General features: G+C 45.3%; 2 protein-coding genes and 1 pseudogene across 2 annotated transcripts; 1 reads left to right on the plus strand and 2 right to left on the minus strand.

Moving 5' to 3' along the window:
* Positions 1 to 4,412: 4,412 nt before the first annotated feature.
* On the minus strand, positions 4,413 to 6,313 carry LOC119288256 (annotated as a pseudogene).
* Positions 6,314 to 6,588: 275 nt separating this feature from the next.
* On the plus strand, positions 6,589 to 7,161 carry LOC119288255. Its single transcript, XM_037567888.1, has one exon. The coding sequence runs from the start codon at positions 6,649 to 6,651 to the stop codon at positions 7,129 to 7,131; it is 483 nt and encodes a 160-aa protein (XP_037423785.1). The 5' UTR covers positions 6,589 to 6,648; the 3' UTR covers positions 7,132 to 7,161.
* Positions 7,162 to 9,536: 2,375 nt separating this feature from the next.
* On the minus strand, positions 9,537 to 10,623 carry LOC119288254 (ATP synthase subunit alpha, chloroplastic-like). Its single transcript, XM_037567887.1, has one exon. It carries the CDS (start codon positions 10,355 to 10,357, stop codon positions 9,653 to 9,655), a length of 705 nt encoding a protein of 234 aa, XP_037423784.1. The 5' UTR covers positions 10,358 to 10,623; the 3' UTR covers positions 9,537 to 9,652.
* Between the last annotated feature and the right edge of the window lie 1,458 nt (positions 10,624 to 12,081).

Here is a 12,081-nt window from a genome sequence, read left to right on the forward strand (position 1 = left end):
ACTGAGAAAGATCTTGAGTGTGCGGCAGGGTGTTTCGCTGTGTACTGAGAAAGATCCCGAGTCTACTTTGTTGACAGGCGCCATGGCAACAACGTGGCCCAACAAAGTATCTCTAATATTTCTTTTTTCTTTTCTTTCTTTCGTTCCTTCTCCCGTCCTTCTCTCTTTTCAGCACTGGCGGAATCACCTGCCAAGAGCCAGAAGTAACCCGCCTGCCGCCAATGTCACCATGGCGCAAAGCTGGCGCTAGCGTACGGCGTGGGCGGGCAAGTCCCTGCGTACAGCCGGGTCTTCGCACGGCGTGCCATCAAATGGGCATGCACACATACGCATCCGTGGTCGCTGCCCTACGTTGCTCGTGTGGGCTTTCTCCATGGTTTGCCCACTAATGCTAGGTGAAGGACAGAAACAAGAACCTCGATGGCTGGCTTTCAGGCAAAGTGCCAACCCAAAAAATGATGACGGGCAGCAGCCGGATGAGTAGCGCCAGGTCCCACGGCAATGACGTGCCAGGGCTGGGCGCCCCAGACGCACTCTCCACCGATGACGATGAGCCGGGACCGTCGTGTGTGCGCGGCCTCGGTGAACTCTCCACCAGCGACGACGAGCCGGACCGCCGTGTGTGCGCGGCATCCGGCGTGCCTGCCGCTCGCGATGACGAAGTACCGGGGCCGTCGACCGTGCACGGTCCTTGGCGCAGCCTCCGCTGTCCAGTCCGCCGGCAACACCATCGTGCCGGGACTCGGCGCACTCTAGTGTGCCACCCCTTCTACTTACACCCTCGGCGGCGCCTGGGCAAGGCTCCGCCGCATCGCGAGGTCTCCGTCGCCGTTGTCTTGCCGGTCCATGGAGGCACCATGGGCTGGCCGGGACTCGGCGACATGGTCCGTTCGACGCGTCGGCGGCGGCGCGGCGCTCGACGAGTCGCCTCTCCTCGTCGTAACCATGGAGGTGGCGCGGCACTCGACGAGTCACGATGACTCGCGGAGACAACATTCTGCTACGGTCGGGACACGCTTAAGCGTATCTCGCAGCCTCCCCCTTCATCGGCACGAACACGTGTCACACGTGCGGAGCGGTGCAAGGTGGCGACTTTCTCCGCCATTGGCGGTGGTGTATGCGGTCATCGACGGATGTGTGTACGCCATGTGTCGCACATCCATCCACTCTTTCTTCTCCTATCGACATCTACTCCCGCGGGGCATACCCCTTGCACTCCCGGCGAATCTACAATGTCATTGACGACGTCCAAGCCAAGCCCAAACATGCATGCTACTTCAACAACCACATCGACGCCGCTCAAGGCCGACGAGGCAAGACGGTGTAGGCGGGCGTGGCTGGAGCAAAGGCCACGTTTTCGACGGCGCATGTACCACTCCGTACACGGACTCTGCCGCCGCCACACACACACCACCACCATGCTTAAGAAATGCGAAGCGAAGACCGAAGACGACGACTGCGCAGCTTAATCGGAGGTGTCCTGCGGTGCTATCCGCGGGAGTAATTAACCGGGGGCTTTCCGAGGCCCCCGGGAACCAGGAGACCATGATCGCTTGATCACTTTGGCCGCGCCAGCAGGCCCCACACATTTTCATTTCTTCTTCTTGTATTTGTGTACTTTGTACACTGGCACGCCCGCAACTTTTTGTTCCCCGGTGCAAAGGAAGACGCTTATACGAAACCCCCTATTCTTTTTATGAGCGATGTCTCTTTCCTTTTTTTGTGTCAAACACATGTCACAATACGGATGAAACTCAACCACCAAATACTTCTTCCCAGTCATGCTCATAAGCTTATTGATGCTGGCAGTATCACAATCCTTGAGGCACCAAAGCTCTATCTCAGAAACTAGGATTTTATTGCTATCATCGTCAGAAGCTATAGCATAGTGTAAGCACCCCTGCGACGATCCCATCGTACCAACTCTCGAACTGTATGGTAGGCGGATAGTTTTCCACAGTTTCCCCTCCACGTCCACCTCCACCAACACATACTCGTTGTCGTTGTTGAAGTTCTCAAGGTTGCCAATCACGTACATCATACCGCCAACAAAAACACATTTAGTAGAGAAGAACAGCACAACTTTCTCAGCCATCACATTGTTCCTGCAACCCAAGGCTCCTGTCCGCCTCCGCCGTCGGCCCCTGATGGCTGCCCAGCCCTGACTTGGTCTTCTTGTCGAGGTTCCTCTCCGCCTCCGCCTCCATGGAGCTGAATCTGGATGGTGTAGGCAGGGGATCTGCAAAAGGAGAGATGAGATCATCGATCTGGTTGGGGAATATCTCCCCAGGTAGTCCGTGAGTCGGGATGGTTACCTTGGATGGGTTTACGGCGGCAACAGACGGCGGCACTTCCCTTCTCGGAGTGTAACACACGACGGCCGCTCAACCTTTTTCCAGAGGGGACGCTTCACGCTTCACGCTTTTGTTTTCTTCGAGGGAGGGACGCTTCAAGCCTTTTCTGTTTGTGCGTTGTTTGTCACAACTTTCAGGATATCTTTTTTCAACGACGACACAATCTGAGACGGTGCTTTCCGAGCAACTAGTATCTGACATGATCTGTTTCGCTGCCTATCATATCTACAGGGCCGGGCTGGCAAAATCCGAGGCCCCATGCCAAACGCTAAAATAGGCCTTACCTCACTGAAAAAAACTATACAATAACTATGTACTAATGTAAAGATCCTTATTATCTTACATAGCAATGAAAATATCAAGAATCGTACCTATTCTTAAGTGCAAAGCCTTCACTGAAATAACATCATTCATTTAGTGTTTTTTGAATTAAAATCTTTAATAATATCGTCATAATCAATCTTCTTCAATACTTCACTCTCAAGTGCTACGGTGATCAAGTGACTGATTATCATAGGACACTTGTGTTTTTTTAAACATATCCATATCTCCATACCGAGAGAGTTAATTCCACGACTTTTTTTTGTTTACGCTTTTGGTAACCAGATTCATGTTTTCTTAGTAAAGATATGACTCGGATCTTGCAATGCTAGATGCCTAAAGGTGCAAATAATAAAATTAGCTACAAATTAAGTTTCAGCAAGACTATATAAGGGATCGAAATTGGAACTCACAGCCAAGGTCAAGGGACAAGCAACAAAGCTTGCGAAATAGGAGATGGTGTGAACCTTCCCTGCCTTTCTACTCGCTAATTTTTTCCCCGTGAATGAATCTTGATTATTGTTCGCTGGGTGTCCATCAGTAGGACGTGTACACTTACGCAGGCGCGCCAGCAGCCGCGGCTGGATGGGCCGGCTCAGAATGGCGCAGCGCGAAAAAAGGCGGCCGAAAAAACTGCTCTCGATCGGAATCGTTCTCACGCCCTCTCGTTTCCAAAGAGCGAGGCTAACCACTTGATAAGCCAAATAGTAGTGATTCTTCAAATCGTGAACATGTACACATATTAATTTCGCATTACACTGTGGCATTTAGATTTTCCAATTATTTAAAAACATGTGCACATATTACAAATTCAGTTCATGCACATTCAAAAAAAGTTTGCGTATTCAAAAAATAGCTCACCAAATCAAAAAAGTTTGTACATTCAAAATAAAGTCCACAGATTCAAAAGAGTTCGTCGATTCTCAAAAAATGTCCATTGAACAATAAATTTAGTTCATCAATTTGAATAAAAAAGTTTATCAAATTTGAAAAGTTCATCTAAATTGAAAAAAGTTCATGTATTCAAAAACAAGTTCACAGATTCAAAAGAGTTCATCGATTTTCAAAAATGTTCATCAAACAATGAAAGTAGTACATCGATTTGAATAAAAAAAGTTCATCAATTTGAAAAAAGTTCATCGGGTTTGGAAAAAGTTCATCAATTTTGAAAAAAGTTCATCAACGTTGAATAAAAGTTCATCGATTTTGAGACAAATTTCAAAAAAATGAAAAAGTTCATCAAAGTGGAAAAATAAGTTCATCAATTTTGAAAAAGGTTCAAGAGTTTCGAAAAAACAGTTCATGGATTTTGGAAAACAAGTTCATCTATTTGTAGAAAACAATTAAGAATTTGGAAAAGGAAAGAAGAAAAGAGCGGAGAAAAAAGAAAAAGAAAGAAAAAAGGAAAAGAGGAAGATAGAAATAGATGAAAAACGTGCTTGTTATCGAAGTTAGTGAGGTAGTCGGGTTGGTCACCCCACGATCACTGATAACCAGCGATGCTGGGTTCGAATCCTAGCTCGCGCTGTGTTATAAAATCTGATTGGATCCGCACTAGAGGATAAGAATACAGATAGGCTGACTAAGAAGATCTTCAAATTGTCTTACCTGAAAAGATGAGTTATTCAAAGGAATACCTGAAGAATAGAATAGAATAGAATAAACACATGGCACAGCTGGGTGCTAGAATAGTAGTTGATAGAAGTTCTAGTCACTTAAAAAAAAATAACCACTGCTTAACTTAATTAGATCGATGAAGATAAGCAAGCGGGTTCGGGCAGTTAGTCCTATTTGAAGGTAAGAAGTTCGGGTAGTAAGGGCTAGGTTTATATAGGGGCTATATTTTTGATAAACATATGGTCTTGCTCATTTCTCATCAAGGAATGGAGATTGGGTTGGTGTTTGGAAGGGGGATTCAGTAAACTGACCTTGGCCAGCAAGCAGAAAAAGGACTGACGTCTTGGGGCGCGCTAGCGCGCGTACTCTTCTTCTGCGAGACTCCATCCAAATCCACCACTTACTTGTTGGTTGGTGTTCCATTCTGTTATCTTAGACTATGCTGCCTTCTTCAATTCCATTCTTCGTCTCCCTAGTCGAAGTCTTCTTGCTGGCCCAACCCAACATGCATTTTAGAGTGCCGTGCCAGGGCGATAGGCGCTCCGCCAGTCACGCATGATCGCCAGAGCCTTTCTTGGCTATGTAAATATAGGGCCGGAATAAGTGCAAGATCCTCAACAAAATGGATTAAGGTGGGCTTCGGATTTTTCATAATTTTTTTCTATCTTTTCATCAAGTTCTTGTTTGATCTGCCGCTATTATCACAATATCCCTCCTTTTAGGGTTAATGCTATCAATGGTGAATCGATCATTCGCTATCCTTTTTTTTAGAAGAGCTTTTTTGAATGGAAGAAAAGTAGTGAAACCCGCGATGGCTACTGAATAACCTCCTTTGATTTTTTTTATAATAAACCCTTTGACCTTTTTCTTCGTTCGCCAAATCTTCTTCAGTTCTATCCAAGCTCGGTTTTGTCTGAATCTTTGTGGAAGAAGAAGTGGTTCGCCAGCCGCTACATCCAGGGATCCCACAAAATCATTAAACCTGGCGGCTGCTCGCTCTTTGATCAGTGATTCACCGGCCACTAGATCGATGAAGAATCTCTCAAAAATCCGCTTTTTGATCAGTGATTCACCAGCCACTACATTCTTGGATCCCACCTTATTCTCAAACCTGGTGGCTCGCTTGATTGGCAGTCCTGTAAGCTCATCTTGCATACAAATTTTGGGGGTACCAGGGCCTGCATCCACCAAGAACATTTCTTCCCTTAAGCGTAAGCGTAAAACTGAAGATTGTGAGGCGTTTCCACTACATAATAAGAAACTAGAATTAGATCTTGGAAATGATCGACTCCAATAGATGCTCATCATAAGCTTTTTTTTCCTCCTATTCCTATTGATCAGAAGTATCCAGCAGCGCCACGCCAGAGTGACTTCCGAAGCGCTACGGACGGGACGAAATCTGGCAGCCAGTTGCTGGCTCTGAATAACCAGCCCAGCAAGAAGCTAAATTCTTCCATAACATAACATAACGGGGCGGGGTTGCGCGCGAGCCGAGTGACGTAGGTGCACAAGAGTACTTCGCGCCACAACCATCTCTTTTTTATAGGTTCTACGGACCGATGCCTCCTGCTTCATCTGGTAAAAAAGAGTCATAGATATGCCTGTAATTAGAAGGAAGAACCGCCATAAAAATCTTCCTCGTGTATCGTCTGTAGCGGAACTATGAACGGGAGCTAGCAATCCGGACCGTATTGAAAAGGTTCCTAAGACACAGCATGGAAGAGTCAAAATATTCAGAAGCGAGGTCCAAGAATGAAGAAGGGGTAGAATTACTGAATGAATACGAGCTGTGGCTAATACCCGAGGCATAAAAGACGCATTTTCTACGGGATCCCGAAACCACCAGCCACCCCGACCTAATTCATGATGAGCCAACCAACTTCCTGGCGAGATGCCTACGGTTAAAAACAACCGACATGTCAAGATCCAAATTCGAATTGGTTCCTGGTCCTGGTCAGAGACCACCGTGTTCGCGCCGGCGGTCCAACAAAGAGGCGAAGTAGTGGTGTCTTTCTTTCCATTACGAACGACACGCTTCGCCTGCTCCCTCCCCGTGTCCATTAGCGCTCCTGTCCAGAGCGAAGAGAAGGCGAAAAAGCGCCGCCGAAGCTGCATGAGCAGGCTTCTATTGCTACGCAACAATAGAGCAGGCGCGCCGCCCACAAAATGTTTGAATGATCGGGTAAAGAGCGAGCTTCTTATATGGGATCCGACGCATCCAGCAGAGCGAAGCAGCGTTCCATTCTTTTCGGCGGCATCCTTCCGCATTGGCGGCGAGTGGAGTGCCACAATCCCATTCATCATTTTTGATCTACATAACCCAAAGCCCATAGCACTGGCGACATCTCCGGCATAAATGCAAGGAGGATGTATAGCTGATATAGGATCTTGTGGAACTGGATTTGATTCTGCAAGCGGTTCGGTACGAACGAAGAAATTTCGAACAAAAGGATCGGAACTCGCTGATAGGAAAGGAGAGAAAAACAAAGCAATGCCAAGAGCTCCGTCAATCTGCTGTTCATCGATAGACGAAGCTCTCTCTTTTTCATCTCGTGCCAGATGTAACAAAAGATTAGTCCTTTTTCCTTCTCGCGAACCACGGGAGCGCCCAGCGCCCAGAAGAGCAAAGCTCATTTTCAAAACAGGGTCAAGCGGCGCATTAAAAAGGGCTGGCCCGTTAAAAGGACGCTTACTTTGCGAACGAAGTTCAGAATCAACAAGGTTTCTCCGAACGAAGGGAGTGTACAACTGGGGCGCAGCCCAACTTTTTTGTTGGAGAGATAGAATGGAGTTCTTCACGAAGTTCGAGACAAAGGAAAAAATCAAAGTTTCTCTATAGCCTCTTCGTTTTGAGACATTATGGCTTTGGGGTCGACCTCGGTAACAAAAAAGGAATCCATAAAAACTGGGGATCCAACACCATGATAAAATACTACCCTCATGATTAGACCATGTCCCTGAGATTTGATAAAAAAAAGGTGCATTAGCGGTTAATACGTTGTAATTAGATAAGTTATTTGGAATATGACGGAACGAAAGACCAAGGAAAGGAAGAAGAATGCACCAAAATGCAAGTGCTGCACCAAACGCTGGTGGTTGTTTCTTGTTGTAAGTGAATGCAACGAAAAGACCCGGAAATAACGAATAATGAGAAAATTCATTTATAGACATTTCGTGCTCATTTCCAAATTTATGCTTAGTTATTCCCATCATCCGGTAACCACAGGATGATCCCAATCTCCTTTTAGTAATAGATCTTTTTGATATGTCTCAGTCTCAGCGGCAAGGAAGAGAAAATGCATCGAGTCGTTTATCAAGAAAGTGGACGAGCATGGCGGTCCCTATATCTCTGAGGGGTGTACCACTTTTTTTTTTCAAGTCAGCTTAAGAGGTTCAAAAGAGAAAGTCACTCTCCTTATTCTTGGCTAGTGGAATGGAAGCAAGACTCTTTCCTATCCACTTTGCCGAGGGGAGAGAACTCAAAGATAACTCAAGCTAGACAGAAAGGTGCAAAAGTCCAAAGTTTCTTAAGGATCCTGTAAGCAAGTAGGTTAAGATTGTCATTTAGCTTCAATTTCTTCAGTCTCACAAGCGGGTCCACATGCAACAAAAGAAATTGTATTTTCCTACTACTCCGACCTTGCCCTGAAAGGATAAGGAAATTGGATAAGAGCGAGAGCTAGACTGACTGTTGGTCCAATGCTAGTGGAGGATTCAGACTGAGGACCCCCTGTGGCGGCTACTCATAAGAAGATGAAGGATTGAAAGAGGACTGATCACCCCTCTGATTTGTGATCTTTTAATAGAAAGAAAAAGCCTTCTCTCAGACTTAAAGGTAAATGAAAGCGGGATTTTTTTTCTCTCCTCTAAGCTAGCAGCAAGTCAAGTAATCTGAGAATGCTGCCCCCAATCCGTAGCTGAGGACGAACTCAACTCATAAGCTTTTTTTGAACCAAGCACCTGTTGTAGAAATGAAAAACCACCCACTAGCAGAGGCTGGAACAACCCATAGAAGTGTAGGGGCTGCTTCAACCAGGCGTACCCGTATCCATTGATTTACCTCCTCTAGAGAGTATTGAACTTTGTGACAAATAGGTTATAGTTACACTCCTTAACTCCCTATTCGCGAGATATAAAAGCTAGCTAGTAAGAAGACTTTCCCTTCTTTTCTGGGAGGGTGAGAACTTGAAAGACTGGCAGAGAAAAGGAAGAAAAGCGGCTAATGCTATCTAAACGATTATTTCAAAGTTTACCAAGTTCGATCGTTCACGAGACAGGGGACTCTTTTAAATAAGACAGTGTATGGCTGCGAATAAGTCTATTCGGCAAGTCATAGAGAAGGACTGGATATAAGGTATTCCCCGGTTCTTCATTGGATCCTTTTAGTTTAATATTACTTTTTGGAAGCAATCTCATAATAATATGTATTAGGGACAGCATTTAGGATAGCAAAAGCATTTTTGGAGCAAGAGGGATTACCTTCCAGATTCTTTTGTGATACCCTCTGTGTCGCCTTCTCCTGGATGGTCAGCCCAGTGTCCTGAATCCTTGAGCTCTTCCTCATGGCTTTGACTGGTGACTTACATTTCATCTTATTTGCAGCTCTCTTGGTCCTTGGATATGATGTCTTCTGCCACTCTCCTTGGTGGCTATTCTCCACCATCTCAGTCCCCTCTGAGGTCAGCTGAATCTGATCAGTGGCTGTCTCTGCCTAATCCACCAAGTGTGTACAAGACAAGAACTTTGTCTGTCACAGGTTCTCCTGCTGCTGCAAGTTGATCAGACTGGAATTTGATCCTGCGCAGATAATCTTGAGCAGTCTGGGATCCTTTCTTGATCGTTTGGATCTGAATACGCAGCTCAATTATTTGAGCATTTGTCATACAGCCAAGACTTCCGGTTTTTTTTTTCAGGTTTTCTCCCTTTTCTACGAAGGTTTGCTGCTCCGCCTGCACCAGTGAATTATTCTATTCTTCTCCTTTGGTTCAGTCTGTGGGGAAATCAGAATTCACCATTGAATCCTGTGGATCAGCTCCCTTACATAATAATATTTCACTATATCAGCTACGAGGGGAAAATCTGAAAGACAGAGGATAGAGAGTGAGAGAAAGAGTGTGAGACTTGCGCCGCTCTCCATTTCGAGGGGATTTCGACGATTCTGGGGTGATTGAACTATTTCTTTACCTGTTCAATTTCTAACGAATCAAGATATCCTCTTGTTCCGGTATAAATAGTAGCTATCTGCTCTTCCACTGGGAGAGGATTTGCCTGGGATTGTTTAAGCAATTCCCTTAATCGTCGACCCCTTGCCAATTGATTCTGACTTGTTTTATCGAGAGCAGAGGCGAATAATAGGCTTGTCACTCTGCGAATTGAGCTAGTTCCAATTTGGATTTGCCAGCTACTTGTTTCATGGCTTTAATTTGAGCCGCGGATCCTACTCTGGAAACTGAAATACCCACATTAATAGCGGGTCGAATTCCGGCATGGAATAGATCCGCAGATAAGAATATTTGTCCATCTGTAATGGAGATTACATTAGTAGGAATATAGGCGGAAATGTCTCCAGATTGAGTCTCAACTATTGGTAAAGCGGTCATACTTCCTTCGCCTAAAAGAGAATTTAATTTCGCGGCTCTTTCTAAAAGGCGTGAATGCAAATAAAAAACATCCCCTGGATAAGCCTCACGGCCGGGACTTAATAGAAGGGACATTTGGCGATAAGCTTGTGCCTGTTTGGAGAGATCATCATAAATTATTAAAGTATGCCGTTCGCGGTACATAAAATACTCAGCCAGGGCTGCTCCCGTATAAGGAGCGAGGTATTGTAATGTAGCAGGTGAATCCGCCATTTCAGCTACTACAATAGTGTATTCCATGGCCCCCTCCTCATGGAAAGTAGTTACTACTTGAGCTACGGAGGATGCTCTTTGACCGATAGCTACATAAACACATATTACACCTTGCCCTTTTTTCTTGAGAATTGTATCTGTGGCTACTGCTGTTTTGCCAGTCTGTCTGTCCCCAATAATGAACTCTCGCTGACCGCGCCCTATAGGGATCATCGAATCGATAGCAATAAGCCCTGTTTGAAGAGGTTCGTATACGGAACGCCTGGAAATTCTACTTGGAGCAGGAGATTCAATTAAGCGAGATTCGGAAGCTACAATTTCGCCTCTCCCATCAATAGGTTTAGCCAGAGCATTTATAACACGACCCAAGTTATATACGCTCACGGGTATCTGAGCAATTCTTCCTGTTGCTTTTACAAAACTTCCCTCTTGATGCTAAACCATAGCTCTAACTGAGTAAAATTCCACAATTTCTAAGAACGATATGCTTTTTTGCATTTTCCACTCTGAAAGCTTCTCTCAATCCCTCCCTAGTCCTTTCTTTCCTGGGCACAGGCTTACCTGGTTGACCGCCCACATTCATTCATTGTTCGTTCTGTTGTGGAATCGAACCACAGAGCTAGCGCAATTGGGATTTAGAGTCCCATGCGTGAAACTAAAGAGGATTTTCAGTCCTCTGCTCTACCAGCCAGAACCTAGAAGGACACTTCACACCCGATTTGACACAGCTAGACTGGAAACACTGCTTGTCAAGAGCACAGACCCCAGTATAGAATACTTTTTTGAGTATGTTGGTAAGGTCCGGTCATCCGCTTCTGTGCTTGCACTTCTGCGTAACTAGGGGTGCAAGTCCAGTACAGCGTACTTTCATAATTGAATCAAAAGCGTCGATACATGAAAAATCTCTATATACGATATTTATGACACAGAATGTTGTTCTTTCAACATGATTCCTCAACAATTTTGTCATTGTAACTGACTCTCCGTTCTCTCCGTTCCACTTTGGTTTTCGACTAATAATTACGATGATGAATTTCTCTTACTGCTTGATTCCGCATTGGATTTTGGAAACTTTTGTTTAGAAAGTGGTGTCACGACCGTGGGGATCAAATGGATGGTTCAGGAAAGTCTAGTGAAGCGGCACGGTCTAATCATATAGATGACCATAGTGGTATGGTTCCATAGAAAACTACTGGAGGCCATTACCGCCACCGAAATGGTTTCCATGCTCCGTTGGATGATTTGACGATATCGCAGTATCAAGCTAGAACGGTTTCAATTTGTAGGACGGGAAAGAAACCTCATCCTTTGGTGCACACTAACCGATGAAGCTCAACCCTCTCTCGAACTGGGCTATTTCCGCTTTTTCGAACAAAAAGTTCGAGTAGTTCAGTGAAAAAACGGTCAAGCTTTCTTCCATCCTTCCTAGCTCCTCGAGCTTGCACCCGCTCGACGCCTTTTTCATTGTTCGTTCTGAGGTGGATTCAAACCACTCTCTCCGTTTGGATTTCGAGTCCAAAAGGCCCGGCGAAAGAGGATTTTCAGTCCTATGCCCGCTGCCAGCCAGAACGGGATTTTTCCACTTCACACCCACACAATCGGGATTTGATGAAATAGCTACGTTTTTTTCTTATTTGATTCGGATACTGTCAATCTACTGTCCATCTTTCTCTTTAGTTTTCTCCTTTCTTTCTCCTCAACCTATCTCCATTGGATGGACTTACGAAAGAATAATATCTAATCTCCCCATCGCGGTTAGGATCCCATGAACCAGGAGCGCCAGCACCGGTTCCTCGATCTTCCTACTGGAGGCATGGTCATGGCTTTCATTCATTCATTTCATTCTTTGTTCTGTTGTGGAATCGAACCACTCAAAGGATTTAGAGTCCTTTTACCAACCAGTCAGAACCAATATTTCTCTGTTATATTCTGTTTTT

The sequence above is a fragment of the Triticum dicoccoides genome, chromosome 4A, assembly GCF_002162155.2.
Source record: "Triticum dicoccoides isolate Atlit2015 ecotype Zavitan chromosome 4A, WEW_v2.0, whole genome shotgun sequence".
In the NCBI taxonomy this organism is placed as follows: Eukaryota; Viridiplantae; Streptophyta; class Magnoliopsida; order Poales; family Poaceae; genus Triticum; species Triticum dicoccoides.